Here is a 17572-nt window from a genome sequence, read left to right as displayed (position 1 = left end):
CAATGGATAGGACTTCATCTAGAGTCGGATTGGCCAACTGAAAGGCACGTTGCCGAACGTCTTTGTCGGGCGCCGACCGGATAATAGCATCTCGGACCATGGAATCAGCATAGGATTCTTTGTGAACATCGGTAACAAATTGACACTTTCGACTGAGGCCGTGAAGTTCAGCAGCCCAAGTGCGATAGGATTGATGCGGTTGTTTTTGACAACGATAAAAGGCAACATGAGAGGCTACCACATGCATTTGCTTATGAAAATATACGGACAGAAGTGAGCACATTTCAGCAAAAGACAAAGACGCAGGATCTTTCAAAGGAGCCATTTGCGACAACAACCGATACATTTGAGGTGAAATCCATGAAAGGAACAGATACTTACTTGTTTGTTCGTACATGACATGAAAGGCCGAGAAGTGCTGTCGAAGACATTTTTCGTAATCAGACCAGTCTTCCGCCATATGGTCGTAAGGAGGAAAAGGAGGTATAGACAACAACGAGAAACGCCCGCATTTGATGCCGCGCCGAAATCGTGAATCGCCGATGTGAGAAGCGTTTGCTGTTGAATGAGACCTTGCAATAGTTGCTCGACAGTAGCCATGCAAACCTGTGGGTCAACAATGAAAAGGAAAAATCCACTACCTCGTCGCAAATTGTTATAATGTCAAGTTGAACACACATATTTCGAAACGATACAACACATATAAGTCACTGAGCAAGTTGACAAAGCAAGACATGTGAACACGGTAACATTTGAATGAGCACTGAGTCCAAGCCTAGTGGCCGCTGGCTGGCTGGTCGCTTAGGTGGCATGGCTGCTGCGTGGCTGGCAGCCAGCGCTGCATGTAGACAATGCGCCTAATTGCGCGACGGCACTGTGAATGATCGGCGAGTCACAACAGAAAGTACATAAGCGGAGCAGAACGATTGGAGAGTCATTCTGATGTCAATATCGGCTCGAAAGGGGGAAGTCCATTGACACAAGTAAATTTTACAAGGGATAGATTATTATGGTGTGGCACCTGGGAACAAGCATCTCTGACGTGGTAAAACTGTTCACACATTTGCTTTTGTGAGCAGCAACAGAAAGTGGTTGAAGGACATTAAAACCACGATTAGATGACAAGGTGTTTGATGCCTTCGCCACATCACAGAATGTGTGCTAGGAGACTTACATGTTCTGCAAAGCAGGATAGTAAGTGATTTGTTTCAGAACTGATAACAGAGTACAATGCTGGTGCAGGCACAAATGTTTCGGGCACACCACTCAGCATGCATTGATGAACATGAAGCTGTTCAGCAGATGACACCTACCCATTCAGATGTTGACCAAATGACATCATCAGTTAAGATTGCAGTGGGCATGAGATCATTGGACCATGCATCAATGGATTGGACCATGCACCAGTGAAAATGTTACATGTGGTCAGATGAATCACGTTTCTTGTTACACTAGGTCTGTGGTCATGACTGGATACAATGCCATCAAGGCAGACAGCTGCATAAAACATTCGCTGTGCCACAGGCACTGGCCAGTGGGGACAATATTATGCTATGATCGTCTTTAAGTCCGGCTTCAGTGGGTTCTCTGGTAGTAATCAAAGGCATCATGACAGTTGTGGACTACATGAACATTACAGCAAACTACTTGCATTCCTTCATGCTCGACGTCTTCAATTGTTTTATATATTGTCTGTCTTGCACGACGACGGTATCTTCTGTAAAGCATCTTGGCAGCGTTCAATGCAGTTGCCTGTGCAGCAGCAGCAGCGCGAATGATCGGCTCCACCGGCTGCGCTCGCCTTTATAGACGCGCGATAGCGCATGACATTGATCCGGACTTAGAATATTTCACAGTGCCAGCGGCGCGTTATCCCAGATGGGAGCACTAGCCGTACTAGGTGCTCCCGTCCGCTGTGCGCTAAGTCCGCGGCTGGCGCGCTGCCAAGATGACGTAGCGCCGCCTTATCGGCGGGATCAAAGGTCATGCGCTCAGAGAGCTGACGGCATCTTTCAGTAGGGTACCTGCCCATATCACAAGACCAGAATCATGGTACAGTGCTTTGAGGAACATGACAGTGAACTCATATTGGTGTCTTGGTCAACAAATTCGCCTGACCTGGACCCAATGGAACACGTGGGAGATTAAGGGCACCAGCTCTGCACCCACAAACTACAGGCATAATTTACAGGAATTGCTTAACCTGTGCATAGGTATCTGGTTCTGCGTACCTGAAGAAAGCTACCAAGGACTTGTTGAATCCTTGCCATGTAAAAACACTGCTGCATTGCGTTCCAGCAGGTGCTCATGTTTTGGCTCATTGATATAAAACATAGTTTGGAAATTTAGTGAAATAAACTATCTCTGAGGGGTGTTTTTGGAGGGACTGTTTATGATCAAGCAAATCACATTCTGTGATACCTTTTTATTAGTTTACTACCCACTTCATTCAATAGAAAGGCTAGTTTCACTTGACATTTTGAGTAGAAATAATTGAAACTATATACAATATGCACCTGAAATTACAACTTAGGAGATCAGCACTGTATGTTAGGATATGGTCTGGATTAAAAACATGGACGGATTCTTACTGGAGTATGTATTTTGAGTATTTACCAAAAACTAAATATAAATTCAAGTACGATAAGGGGCAAAGATTCAAGATACTGACAGGCAAAGACAAAGTTATCATTTCCTGTTTATTCAGATTCATCGAAATGGCAGCTTGCTATCTGTTATATTAATTTAGTAGTAATCTTTCATCTGACATTGAAACCTTAGGTTCTGATGGACCAGGTAGCACTTGGGGAGAAAACCTGTGCTCACATAACAAATGGTTCAAATGGCTCTGAGCACTATGGGACTTAACATCTGAGGTCACCAATCCCCTAGAACTTCTTAAACCTAACTAACCTAAGGACATCACACACACCCATGCCCCAGGCAGGATTCGAACCTGCGACCGTAGCAGTCGCGCGGTTCCGGGCTGAAGCGCCTAGAACCGCACGGCTACAGTGGCCGTCGCTCACATAACAGTATTCGTCAAGTGAGAGGGGGTTTGTCACATATTTGGCTAGTATCACATGGAGATACCGGATGCCATTCATTCATTCCTTCCATGGAAACCTGCACAGTGAGCACTGTTGAGATAGAATACCGCAGCCTCTTACTTTGTGTTTCCATCACGTTGTGAAAAATTCTCACTTTCAAGATGTAAGCGCAAACACATTTTGCATCAGTCTTTTGTATGTCTCCCTTAAAGATGCAGGAATATAGTGCATGCAATAATCTGCTTTATCCAGATGTGAACCCACTAATGATCAATTACAACCAACTGATAGGTCATTGTGGTAACATGGGTATTCTTTTCACATCTTGGGTAACCATAGTAGAGTTGTGATCTCATTGCCTTGCTCAGATAATAAGACTTTTTAGCCAGTGCAACTTCTTTTATTGTTCTCTTATTGATTGGGACAAGTCTTTATACATGAGTCATGTTAATTTTTAATACATAGGATCGATGTGTTGTTTAATTTTTACTTGTATTTTTTTTTGTTGTAGCGTATGGTAAAAATGACAAAACGCATCAGCAATACACCTAATGCAACAAATGGAGCATTTATGGGTTTTGATACTAGTGAATCAGATGACACAGAAACCTCTGACATTGAGCAAGGGTACCAGCAAGATGATGTAAGTATCCTTACATTATCTAATTTTTACTAGTATCTTTGGCAGAAAAATTTTACTTGGACTAGAAGGGTTTGAAAGTGTAAAATGCAAAATTATTTTTCTAATTGACATGGTACATTAATGATGGCACTTTGAATCCCCATTTAGCAATTTTTCTGTGGTTTCCGTAAATCATGTAAGGCATATGCCAGGATGATTCTTTTGAAAAGGATGTGACCAGTTTCCTTCTCCAGTCCAATTTGTGCTCCACCTCTAATTACCTAATCCCTCCTTTTGAAGAATTCCTGTTCATTTGAAATGCAGATAATTTTTTGTGGATTGTAGAATAAATGAATTGTGGTTGTTTGATTTGGGACCTGAAAATGTAACATCTGTTTTTGGACAAAGCATCATCTATGTTTAGGAAAGAGATAAATTTCAAAGGATTTTAATTCCTACCATTTACTAGTGTTCATTACACCTAGTAGTAAGTAATTACTTTCTTAAATACTGATCAACCTCCTTGAAGAAAGAAACAAGTGACAAAAAATGTAGTGAACCTTTCTTATTGCTCATATGAATGATTCCTTAAGTTTACACCCATTTCTGAACAATAGTATTGTAGTGAGGCTAAATTTTCGTGCTGTCAACATTATCTATTGATATCCACAGGAACTATGTTTGGCACACACATCATACTCAGCCCTAATGACAATCAAGACACTTCCATCAGCTTTATTATTCTGTTTTAGCCGCATTTCGACTAATTTCCTGAAATGTCATAGCTTCTCACCATGTCTGGCATTGTTATATCTAAAACACTCAATTATTTTTCTCTATTTCAACTCATTTACAGTGTTGCATAAATTCACATTTCTTGGATAAAATGTCCAGTCTTAGGATTCAAAAATCTCATGATTTTGATCTTTGATATTCAGTATTGCAAGATTCCATTTTCCCAGCATTAGCTTTATTGTGAAACACATCCTCATATAGAGCTTGTACTTCTGTAGTTAGTCCACCTAATTCTGTTTCTGTTGTCTCAGAATACTTCACATATAAGCCCAGAATTAAATTTCGCAGAATAATAAGTGTTATTTTAATCCCTCAAGTAAAGTTAGAATCTCAATTAGCTGACTGAAGATCTTCTTTAAAAACAAGGGTGTATATCCTGTTTACATCCCTCCCTGTTAAACATTGTATAAAATCTACAGCGCTCTTACTAGTATCTCTCATTTTTATCAATTTAAAGTTTATAATGTCCCGACAATAAATCTGTTGCATTACATTATATTGCAAGAAGCTTTATTTCGTTTAAGATTTAATACCTTCATTTTAATTTCTTTTGAATTGCTGTAATTTAATACTTGTTTTCAAAACCTGGATGTATTTGTTTTTGTGACTTTTGGTGTTTAAAAAGGCTGATTTCACCATTGTGAAATAGTAAGACATTACTTCTTCTTTAGTCTTTTTCCTAGAGTTTTTAATCTGTCTAGTAGATGGCCAGCTTTTCAAGATTTGGCAAATTTTATTATATAACTTTGTGGCTGGGAGCTCTTCCTAATACCACAGTCGTCAGGGTTACCTAAGAGAGGGAAGTTATTTCCACCATCTGTCTGCGAGTTATTTATACTTTGTTCTGTATGTAGTTGTGTTTTAATTGTTTGTTTATCATATTGTTGGAGGCAGAATTTGAGGACGAGCCCAGCATAGTCCTAAAAAAACATGGAAAACTGCTTAAAAACCATGTTCAGGCTGGCCAGTGTACCATCTCACAGTCATTAAGTTTAAGTTAGTTACATATTCCTTGGATCATTGTGCACTATAGATCGTAACAATATGTAACAAGTGATTTTACATTCACATCACGGATTAATTGGTACACGTGGTCACATTCTGAACATTTTGAAGTTCTTGTTGTTTTTACAAAAAGAAAGAAAAGATATACAGATGTGAGTTACTAATTCCTACCCAACACCTTTTAGACATAATGGTAATAGAAATTCTGCTACGGAGTAGGAGGAGTTGTTTCTCAAATTTTACTTTGCTGTCTGTCAAAAATACTATATACTGGATAAGTGATCAAAATTTTTTTTCCAGTATTATGCACCCTATTTTGTGCTAAAGACAACCTCAGTGTGGAGTAATGAATGTTGTTTTTCTTTGTGGCATTGTAACTGTGTACATCATGCTCCTTTTGAACTGTAGTGGATTATTTACAACAAACTTCATAAGAGAATAAATATACTGTGAAGTAGTTGTCATAATGCCCAACTCTTTAAACAGATGTCTACAAGATGACTGTGAGTGATCACCACATGAGTGACCACCACATATTATTCTGATAGCACATTTTTGTTAGATGAAGACTTTCTTTCCTAAAGATGAGTTACCCCAGAACACAATTCTACGTGGCATTATCAAATAAAAATATGCAAAATATGTCAATATACTGATTTGTCCCTCCCTAAGATTGGCAATGATTATAAGTGCAAATATAGTTGAACTAAGTTTTTAGGAGTTGTAAAGGCCTTTACAAATGTATGCTTGTGTCTGTGTATGTGCGGATGGATATGTGTGTGTGTGTGTGTGCGAGTGTATACCTGTCCTTTTTTCCCCCTAAGGTAAGTCTTTCCACTCCCGGGATTGGAATGACTCCTTACCCTCTCCCATAAAACCCACATCCTTTCATCTTTCCCTCTCCTTCCCTCTTTCCTGACGAAGCAACGGTTGGTTGCGAAAGCTTGAATTTTGTGTGTATGTTTGTGTGTCTATCGACCTGCCAGCACTTTCGTTTGGTAAGCCACATCATCTTTGTTTTTAGATATATTTTTCCCACGTGGAATGTTAATGAAAAAAGTTAATTTATATTGTTTAAGTAAGTATACTAGATGTGTTGATATGGAACTAGCAGACGTAAATGCATAGGCATAAATACATAATACATGAATGAAAAAAAAATACGATGTCAGGTACAACTTATGCTAGATGTTCCCAACAGTTCTTTGGTTTTCATTTAAGATATTTGTCCAAGTGTAGAAACAATACTCTTGTGAAAACAGTTTTACAGTTTTTTTTAAAAGAATACTTACTGCTAATTTCTTTTATATTCTGGGGCAGATTCTTATAGATTATCACGCCTCACTAATCAAGATTGTTCTGAGCTTTTAGCATATTTTTTCTATCTAAATGGAGGCAATGACTCAACCTTGTGTTATGATCATAAATAATGTTATTCAAGTTATAATTGTCAAGATTTTTTCTGATATATATTATGGTCTGAAAAATAAACTCACAAGGAACAGTCAGAATGACCTGGTTTTTAAATAATTCTTTGGTAATATGAAAACTGTTTGTAGATTCTGTGTACTATTTCCCCAAGAAAGATTATTACATAGCTAAAAATCGCATGCACATAACCAAAGTAAGCTGACCTTACACAAATGTCACTGCATACTGATGCAAGAACTCTTAAGCATGTAGCATGCTGTGGGCACCCTCTTTGAGATAATCATGACATGTTCATTCCATTTTAGTTGGCTGTCGATGTGCAGTCCTAGGTATATCTGTTATCTGTTATTGAAGTGTTGCATAGTTTTAAATTTATGGACTTGGGCTTCTTGTTTATTCTAAAGTACATGGTGTTGGTTTTCTTAATGTTGAGAGTTACTCTGATCTCTGTAGACCATTTGTAAACATCTGCTAGTGCTTCATTGGCTTTTTCCAATAGCATGGCAGGTGTCTTGCTGGTAATCAGTATATTGCTGTCATCAGCAAAAATTACCTTTTCTCCATGCTCCACACATTGTGGAAAATCATTAATATAAATTAAGAACAATATTGGGCCCAGAACACTTCCTTGTGGGACTCCTACATTAACATACTGTGGGTCAGGTAAGTGATTTACCACATATTTGGATGTGTTATGTGAAATTTCTACTCTCTGCACTGTTATTTAGATATGATTGGCACCATTTATTTACCACTCCCCTGATTCCCAGAGACTCCAATTTGTGTAGAAGAGTGTCATGATCAATGGTATCGAAGGTCTTCAATAGATCTAGGAAAATTCCAGTTACATAACTATCCTTGTCAAGTGATTCAAGAACAATTTTTATTAACAGAGCTATTGCTGTTCAGCACTTCTGAGCGGTCTGAAGCCATGCTGTTCCTTGCAGAGAAGATTATATTTATTTAAGTAGCTCATAAGTTTATTTTTCATTAAAGTCTCCACCAACATCACCTTTTTTGTGAAGGGGTATGATTTTAGCTAGTTTCAGGTAGTCTGGGAAGCAGCCAGTCCTAGAAGACTGGTTAGTGGTGTCAGTTACTGGAGCTTTAATGCTGTCTAGGCACTCCTTTAACACACAAACTGGGACTTCATCCAATCCTATTGAGGGTTTGTTTTTTAATTGTTTTATGGCACTGCTTACTTCTCCCAGAGTAGTGGAGAGCAGAACCATTGAATGTTTTACGTAATTTTGCACTGGAATATCAGATCTTTTTGGAAATTTGCTCTGCAGTTCTTTTGCAATACTGATGAAGTATGAGTTTATGAAGTTAGCCAGTTCCTTTTGATCACTGATTGTGTTGCCTGATTTATTGATTTTAGTGTTTGAGTGCCTCCTCCTTTTTTTCCTCCCAGTCTCACATTTAACTAAAGTCCAAGCAGCTTTACTTTTATTATTTGCATTTTTTTTATCAGTTTGTCGTTGGCTGACTTTTTAGCTGCCTGAAGGACCTTCTGTAGATTTTTTTGCCTGAGACTGCTTTTTTGTGTGTGTGTGTGTGTGCGTGTGTGTGTGTGTGTGTGTGTGTGTGTGTGTGGTCTATTTTTGATGAAGGCCTTACTGGCCGAAAGCTTCATTTATGACAGTTTTTTTGTTGTGCCTATCTGCTACTCTGCATCTCTGCTGTATGATGAGTAGCAACTTTGCTTTCCTTAATATTGTTACATTCTGTCCTGGAGTTTTTATTGTTTAATCTCATTCTCATTTGCAAGATCCAAAAGCTCTTCACAGATTGTGAGGCGAAGGTCTTTCTGGTCTTCACTTGTAAGCCATGGGACGAACTTGGTGTCAACACATTCCTTTCCAAGATGCTATGTCAGGATTTCGTGACATGATCCAACTGAAATTGTACATTCGTCTGAAATCTGTTGGACATTCAATCTTCAATTGGTACTCACAATTTCATTGACATTTCTGACATGAGTGTCATTGTTGGACGTCATACTAAATGCCCTTTATTGGAATACATCTAACTCTTTCCGAATTATGCTTCACTAGATATTTTCCTATACCAGTAAGTGAAAATTGATTACTTTTGTGAATATTTATGTGCAGATAATAGAGTTATTTTAAATTATTGTTAGTAAAGTAGTTTGTGTGGACACAATTCTTGTTGCAATGAGCTGCAGTTTGAATTTACCATAAAATGAATTTTTTAAGCTCACTAGTTATGTCATCTCCTTCCCTTTGACAACAAAGTGGAGTTTGGAAGAACTCATGCCTTGGAAAGATGGAGAGAAGATTTTAATTTGCCATTGCTCATCCCCATTATTTCTCAACCATAAACACAACCTCCCTGATTTTAAAAGTTGGGCAGAAACTGCTATTTATATACCTCCACTGTGGTCAAATGTAAACAGTATTGCTAAAAGCTAAATGTTGTTTTTGAATTATGTAATCGAATCTTGACACCTGTTGCAGCTAAATTTTCTGAAGATGTACCTGGTAGCATGCCATACAGAGCCACAACACTAAATTGTGCCTTTAGTACTTCTACTAATATTTTAGTATCATATTGTTTTTTGTCACAGTGAAATTGTCTGTGACACATCTCCATATGATGATAATGTTTGGAACTGATGTATGTCACGCTCAGAATTGCCATATCCATGTCGACACTGTTAAAGTAACATGATTTCATTCCCATATGCCACTTTTATGAGTTCGCTGATTTGAGGAAGATCTTTTAGTCTTCTGACGTGCCACAGTGCCTACTGTTAATTTGTAAAGCAAGTCAGTGGTATGTTTTACAAGCAAATATGATTATTCAACTTAAAAGAATGGAAACTCCATGTTATGTTGTCAACAATGTAAGAAAGATAGATTGTACTTACCGCAAATATGACATGTTAATTTGCAAACAGACACAATTACAAGACAGCCATAAGTTCTGACCACGTTTTCATCAGAAAGGATTCTGGTCCAACAGAACACCACATCTATCTCATAAAAATGTTCATAATAGAGGAAACATTCCACGCGGGAAAAATATATTTAAAAACAAAGATGATGTGACTTACCATACGAAAGCGCTGGCAGGTCGATAGAAACACAAACAAACACATACATACACACAAAATTCTAGCTTTCACAACCAATGGTTGCTTCGTCAGGAAAGAGGGAAGGAGAGGGAAAGACGAAAGGATGTGGGTTTTAAGGGAGAGGGTAAGGAGCCATTCCAATCCCGGAAGCGGAAAGACTTACCTTAGGGGGAAAAAAGGACAGGTATACACTCGCATACACACACATATCCATCTGCACATACACAGACACAAGCAGACATTTGTAAAGGCCTGCGGATGGATATGTGTGTGTGTGCGAGTGTATACCTGTCCTTTTTTCCCCCTAAGGTAAGTCTTTCCGCTCCCGGGATTGGAATGGCTCCTTACCCTCTCCCTTAAAACCCACATCCTTCTGTCTTTCCCTCTCCTTCCCTCTTTCCTGACGAAGCAACCATTGGTTGCGAAAGCTAGAATTTTGTGTGTATGTATGTGTTTGTTTGTGTTTCTGTCGACCTGCCAGCACTTTCGTATGGTAAGTCACATCATCTTTGTTTTTAAATATAATAAAAATGTTCTCTATATTTTTGATTCTTTCAACTAAATTGATGTTTTGGTTGACAGTCTTTCAACATACGCATTTGGTACCGACATGAGTGAGTGTCTGACATCTGGATGTTTGGTTGTGTGAGGGGAAGTACACAGTAACTTTAGAACCAAAACAGCTTTGGAGTGTGATAGCAGTTCTTGTAGGTGCATGTGAGCACTCAGTCTGTCACAATTGTGAAACACTGTCTAGGCACAGTTGGTATAGGTTGCACTGGTGCCCACTGTGCTCTGATGGGTAGACTGGCAGGACTTGTCACGTTAAGTCAAGACATCGAGATCAAGACTGGAATGTGCACTCACTGCTAAGCTGCTGGGTGGTGACATAAAGCTGCCCTGCAGAGGGATACGTGGATGTTTAGTGTCACATGGCTTGTGGACACAAGCTATTGCTGTTTGTACCTGGTGGATGTGGAACTCTCAATACTGCAGCAGCTGTCACAGGCAGGATGAGTTGTGATTGAATTGCAGGCGTCTTGACAAGGATACATGTTACTCTTTGTATATCCGTATTAGTGCTGAAAGGAACTAACCAAATTGGTGGGAAAAGAGTTTCACAGTGGCACAAAATGCAGCATTCATCATTCATCCTTGTATGTCTCCGGTATAGTAATTCTCAGCAACTTTCTGTATGCAGGGTTATATTATTTTGCAACAAAGAGTATACTGACAATCAAATGTTGTTCACTATCATGATCCTACTGTATCTAAATGTGTCAGTAAAATTTTATGTACATTAGTTACTAGCTATAATTCTTTTTTCAGTAGGCAGTTGATAGTGACTAACAGGCAATTTATCTGTACAGTAAATGTGAGGGGTGTGTTTGTGTGTGCCAAGTGTTGATTAGTGAAATAGCATGATCTGCTCTTAACATACCCATGGAATGCATTTCTAAGACAAGGCAGACGCTGCAAAATGATGTCAGCAATCACAATCTCAAATTTACCACACAGCTCTGAATATTGAAATTCTGATTTTTCTTAAAGGAGCAGCTTGGATTGCAAACATATTTTTGATTTCTTTTCTTTTTTTGCAGGGTCTACTATCTGACAAATACAGCAATGTTGTATTCCAAGGTAACCTTCTTGATGGTTTACCCAATTGGCTTGATAGGCTGTTCGAAGGAACAACACAACGATACTATATAAATTATTGGCCAGATTTTCCACTGAAGTAGGCAGTTGGCCAATGATCTGTATAACAAGAGGTGCTGTACTAAAAAGTATAACTTGTCTGCTTTTGTAAAATAATATAAAAATTTAAAACATTTTAAAATATCATGTAAATAACTTTTCATAAATTCCTTAGAAGCCCATTTCTCTTAAAAGTTTCTGCAAGTTCCATGTTCCGAAGAAGTTCTGTACCCTAATTGGAAATCTTTCTCCCAAATGCTGTGATGTGATTAAGGAGTGTTGTTGTTTTCTAGAAGAGGAATGTACTTTGTTAATGTGGCTGTTACTAAAAAAACTATAGTGTATTATTTATGATGTGGCATTTTGAGGGTCCCATGACTGACAGAAATAAGAATGTTGTTTTTTAGCATCAGCTGTTGTTGTGGTATGAGCAAATTTGATTGTATTATCGGAGAAGATTCTGAATACTGTTACAGTTTTAAGAACAATTGAAGCATAGCTTGAGAAACTGTGTTCACTGTGTGCATCACAATTCAAACTTCATAGGGGAAAATAATCCCTCTCTGTGTACAGGAACAATCTGTGAAACATAGTTCTACAGAAAGAAAAAAATCTCGTTGATTTTTTAAAATAATAGTTCTGTAAATAAATTAAGTCCTTCACCACAAATATACAGATGCCTATTACGCAAGAACTGAAGCAGCTTAAAATTAGTAGATATTTGCAACATGGATATTTTATGCCATGTTTTTAATTATATTGAAGGACTCCTGGAAAAAATAAAGAGACTTCATCAACTATAAGGACATTGTTCCATTTGCATTGATATATAGATTTTCACTGCCATTTAGCTTACAGAATTGTTGCTAATGTAGGTCCATTGCCTCCTAGAAAGTGACTCTGTGTCACTTATCAATTGACTTTTTTGCAGATATTGCATGATTCTGCTTAACCAAGAGCAAAGAAACATTCGTCTTGAAAGTTCATATATCTTTAAGAAGAGTATTTTTGAAAACACTGTTAATTAGGACCACGTATAGAATAAAGATTGAGCTTTCTGGTCGATAATTCATTCAGTTCACTATATGATGCTCTATGGAAGCTCTTTTTTATGTAGGTAGTACCACAAAGGAAGTTACAGTTGCAGCAAAATCTTTAACTTTTGTCTTCAGATTCAGCCTGCAATAACTCAATACTTTGTTAAGTAGAAGGCAACATACCCTTTTTTGTATTTCACTCTTAATGTATTCTATTAATCTAAATTTTAATTTCTGCATGTGGAATAGGAACGAGACAAAATTTCTTTACAAAGAATATTCTTTAACTGAAGTGCATCTTATTATCTAATTTATAGAGTTATTTACACTTTTAGTATAATTTCTAGTCACTGACTTTGTTCTGTAAGAGGGAAAAACTAGTTTCCCTGAAAATGTAATGTTTTATCTAGTCAGATCGCAAATAAGATTTTAACACTTGAAGTCCTATTGGCTGTTTGAGTGACAGACATACTCCATTTTTAGCCTTACATTTTGTGGGAGTATGCTGTTCCCTGTATCTGTGATTACTTCAAATGAACTGTATCCTATTGAATCGTGCTACTATGCTGATTTTAATAACCTGTTTAAACATTTTCCCTGTAATTTCTATGGTTATGGTTTACTGTAGCTGTTCTTTTTTAATACATATTCGATATATAAAAGGAAGGAAATATGTTATTAAAACTTATAGTTATATATACCATAGTGATATTGAAGAGAAATCTTAGTTTACTTTAATACAAAGACTTTAGATACAATGTACCAATTAAATGAACACTAAAGTTGATAAATTTAATTGCACGTGATGACACAAAATATACAATCAGTTGTAAATAAAGATTTTTAACAAATTAGTGTTAATGATGAGACATGTAGTCTAAAATGTAGAAGGTAAAATGCTTTCACTGAAGAAAGGAAAATTATGTATGAATATAAATACAAAGTCTGATGAATAAGTCTTAACATTTTGTTTATCAGAATTTTTGAAACACACTTGTTTTGTGCTTAAGGTTAACTTCTCAGTTATGCTTAATGAGAGTGAAAGGAAATATTAGATTTTGATATTTCATTTTTCATAAGCAAAAAATTGTAGTTGTTAGTATTTATTAGTTGTCATTAGTCTCTTTGTTTCTGTGTGTGAGCCAATGATTGTAATTTCATATTAGAATTTATACAGTGTTTTGCAAAATAAGACATTATTTTTTGGACTACAGTTTTTAACAGTGTATAAGTGTTCATGTTTCATGCTGAATTTTTGAGAAACTGTCAGAATTCTTAATTAAAGGTCCGTTTGTACAATGTTGTCATGATATGACCTTTTTATTTTATATTTACACACTCTGTGATATTATACAGTTTAATTGTACCATTGGCTCCCATTCAGCTTTCACAGACCCCCATAAAATGACAGTATGTACAATAATTTCTTTTTTTAGAATTTTTGATTTATTTATTTTTCTGTTACATGTGGCGGGTAATGTACCATATTTGCATAAAAAGCTAAGTTATGTATATTTTTTGAATTCCCAGCATTAGAAAGAAGGCTCATTATGTTCACACTCATACTTGGATGCACTATCCTCCCAATCCCTGTCTATTCCTCCCCTCCTCCAAGCCCACACATACATTCCTAGTCATGCACAACTTCATTTGTGTGTGTGAGTGAGTGGAGGAAGGGTGGTACATAGTTGTCATTGCTTTTTGTACATAATATTCTGTAAAATTTATGAAGATTCTAAGAATGTCTGTCATTTAGGGGGCTTCTACATATATTTTTATTTCCTGTAAATGAGCATTATTTGAAAGTACATGCTATTCAGTAAAACTTTCTGTAGACTGTAAATAGAAATGGAATATTACTAAAAACAAATTAAGCCTTGTAATCCCCTAGGGGATTGACAAATTTTCCAAAGTGCCATACATATTGTTTACATGAGGGTGGGAAATGTAATTTTAATAGCCTAGAGCAGAACTGATCTATTTGTTATATATTAATCTATAATGCTAAAGGTGAATGGCTCAGTTCTTGTAATTATTAATGTTCTCTCATTGTTTATCATAGTTTGTTGCACATCTAAACTTGATATCTCCCTCTACATTTCACTGCAATAAGTAAACATTTATCATTTCCTTTATCCCTGTGACATTCCTACACTATTTATTATTTAATGTGTAAAATTTTCAGCAGTGCTTTCTTGGTTAATCATTCTTGTTGTTGTTGTTGTTCTTCTTGCTGTTGTTGTTGTTATATTATTATTGTTATTTATGCAAGCTTACTGCTCTAAAATTGCAGTGAATGATGGGACACTGATTTTTCAATACTTACATGCTCATTAAAATTTCAGGGTAAGTCGTCGATGTGGAGTGAATTGCAAGGACTGTGTAATGGCACTCTGCCATAAACTTCTGGTGACTTTTCTGCATTTTAAACAGGTCATTGCAATTTGCTCTAGGTTTCTAATAATATTTTATAGTATGGTCGCAAATGCTATTTGCATTATAAAATCAAGAACATCATTGAAAATGCAGTACAAATTATTTTACATGTATTGCCTTTATACTAGAAAACCAATTATACATGCAAATACATTCTTTCTTTCAAAACATTTGTTTTCATTTGATTAATGAAAAGTTTTTGGTTATGTTTTTCCTTTCTTTTTACAGAATAGTGTATCTTTGATTAACACTTAATATAATGTGCATCTGACAGCAGACATTGGCAGTAGGGAAAAAGAGGCACTGTTAAAAATAAAATATACAAAGCTGTGGGTTTTTATCTTCCTCATGTGTGTTTTCTTTCGTACCGCCTTAAGAAATATTGCTGCATACAGGCAGGATATATTGAAAGAACAGGGTACAAGTAAATGAAATAAAATGATTGAGCTGGCACATTGAAAGAGTTTAAAAAAAAAAAAAGGAGAAAACTATGGTTGGCTAAGAAAAAATTCCAATCATTGTAGAACAAAATAAAAAGCAAGAATACAGTATGCATGATATACGAAGAAAAAAAAAACTGGAATGAGAGAGGGCAGTGAAAGACTCAAGAAAGGAAAGCGTAAATGTGTGAGACAGTGCAACCTAAGAGCAGAATGAGAACTGATGGGGAATGTTGTGATATGTGGTATATAAGACTGAAAAGTTTACTTATTAGAATTAAAACAACTTGCATGAGTAATCCCAAGTAGCTGTGGTCAAACTATGAGGCAGAGCATGTGCACTACTTGCTTAATCAAAATCTTCAGTCTGCAAGTCATCATGTCATGAACCAAGTGATTGAACATAAAACGTCCAAAATGAATGTTTAGTAGTGTTACTGTAACACTAGTCTGTGTTGTAAAACTTTTTGTTGTCAGATGGTTTGTTAAAAATAAGTGTTTTTGCTGTTTCTAGAAATAACTGCCAATTTTGCCTATCACTTCAGGTTTTTACATAAAAAAGAAATAATATTTTTAAAACAAAGATGATGAGACTTACCAAACAAAAGTGCTGGCAGGTCGATAGACACACAAACAAACATAAACATACAACATACATGTATGTTTGTGTTTGTTTGTTTGTGTGTCTATCGACCTGCCAGCGCTTTTGTTTGGTAAGTCTCATCATCTTTGTTTTTAGATACATTTTTCCCATTTGGAATGTTTCCCTCTATTATATTCAAATAATATTTTGAAGTTTTTAACTTCTGAGACCACAAAAATAGTCGAACACCATTTCATACAATGTGAGTTTTTAATGACAAAGTACATTAAAAAAATAAAATACATTTAAAAAATACTCTACAGAACTCCCCTAATTCATTTCATGTTTACCATGTATCAAGTCAACAGTATTCTATTAATTTTTAAACTTTATCTTTCTTGACGTCCTGAAAAATCCTCCGTGACTCAGTATCTCCGCTATATGGTGAGTAGCAACTTTCCTTCTCAAATATTGTGACAGATTCTTATATATGATGACTGTCCCTGTTCAACATCCAACAATAATTGGCCATCGCAGTTGCATTCCAGTCCCCCTGGTACTTCCTCTCCATCTCCTTAATATCTTGGTGAAAATGTTCACTCTGATCCTCCTCTCCATCTCCTTAATATCTTGGTGAAAATGTTCACCCTGATCCTTATTATAATGTTCCGAATTTTCTGGAATGTTGTCAATGTACAAATTTTCTGGAATGTTGTCAATGTATGAGTGTAGAAAGTTGACTTTCAGACATATCTTCTTCAATTTTTTCAACAATGGCTTTGTTATTAGTATCTTTGTTATTCCCTATCAAGTTCTCAGTAACTTATCAGAAGGCAGTCCATGTGTCTTTTTCTTTCCTCCTCATTGTGTTATCAAAATCTTCATCCTTCATCAATTTCTTTATTTGAGAACCAACAAAAATTCCAGCATTTAATCTGTTTTGTGCGATGAAGAGGAAGTTTCTTGGAAAGGTACTTCAAGCAGGCTTCATCCTGTTGTAGATCTTTTACAAAATAATTCATCAAGCCCAGTTCTATGTGCATTGGCAGAAGCAAGATTTTTTTTTTTTTACAAGCAATTCATGCAGGATATTTTTTAGTTCCAGGCACAACATTTATCTGCTCTGACCAAATTTTCACACTCCAGTGTCTTTGCCTTCTCTGACTGTTCCATTCATATAGAAAGCAAGGCATTTCTGTCAACCCAGTTTTTTGGCGCAATAGTATTCTGACAACTTTGCAGTCACTGTGGATAAGCCGTTTTTGTTTCTCATACCTGGATACTTGTTAAAAGTATCTTCGGGTGTTCTGATATGTCTCTTTCATTTTAACAGAATAGGCCACAGGAATTGGATCCATAAACATTCCCATTACGC

The 17572-nt window shown here is 36.5% G+C and overlaps 1 protein-coding gene across 1 annotated transcript in view; it reads left to right on the top strand.

Annotated features, from left to right (window-relative positions):
- The window catches only part of LOC124788021 (dnaJ homolog subfamily C member 16), a 176346-nt gene extending 161004 nt beyond the window's left edge, over positions 1-15342 (top strand). Inside the window, exons 12-13 of the mRNA XM_047255082.1 lie at positions 3562-3693; positions 11605-15342. Coding sequence (XP_047111038.1) covers positions 3562-3693; positions 11605-11745 — 273 coding nt within the window. The 3' untranslated portion in view covers positions 11746-15342. The remainder of the gene's footprint in view (positions 1-3561; positions 3694-11604) is intronic.
- The last annotated feature ends 2230 nt before the right edge of the window (positions 15343-17572 follow it).

This window comes from Schistocerca piceifrons, chromosome 3, assembly GCF_021461385.2.
Source record: "Schistocerca piceifrons isolate TAMUIC-IGC-003096 chromosome 3, iqSchPice1.1, whole genome shotgun sequence".
NCBI lineage: Eukaryota > Metazoa > Arthropoda > Insecta > Orthoptera > Acrididae > Schistocerca > Schistocerca piceifrons.
The sequence above is the reverse complement of the archived record's forward strand: the minus strand, read 5'-3'. Positions and strand labels throughout refer to the sequence as shown.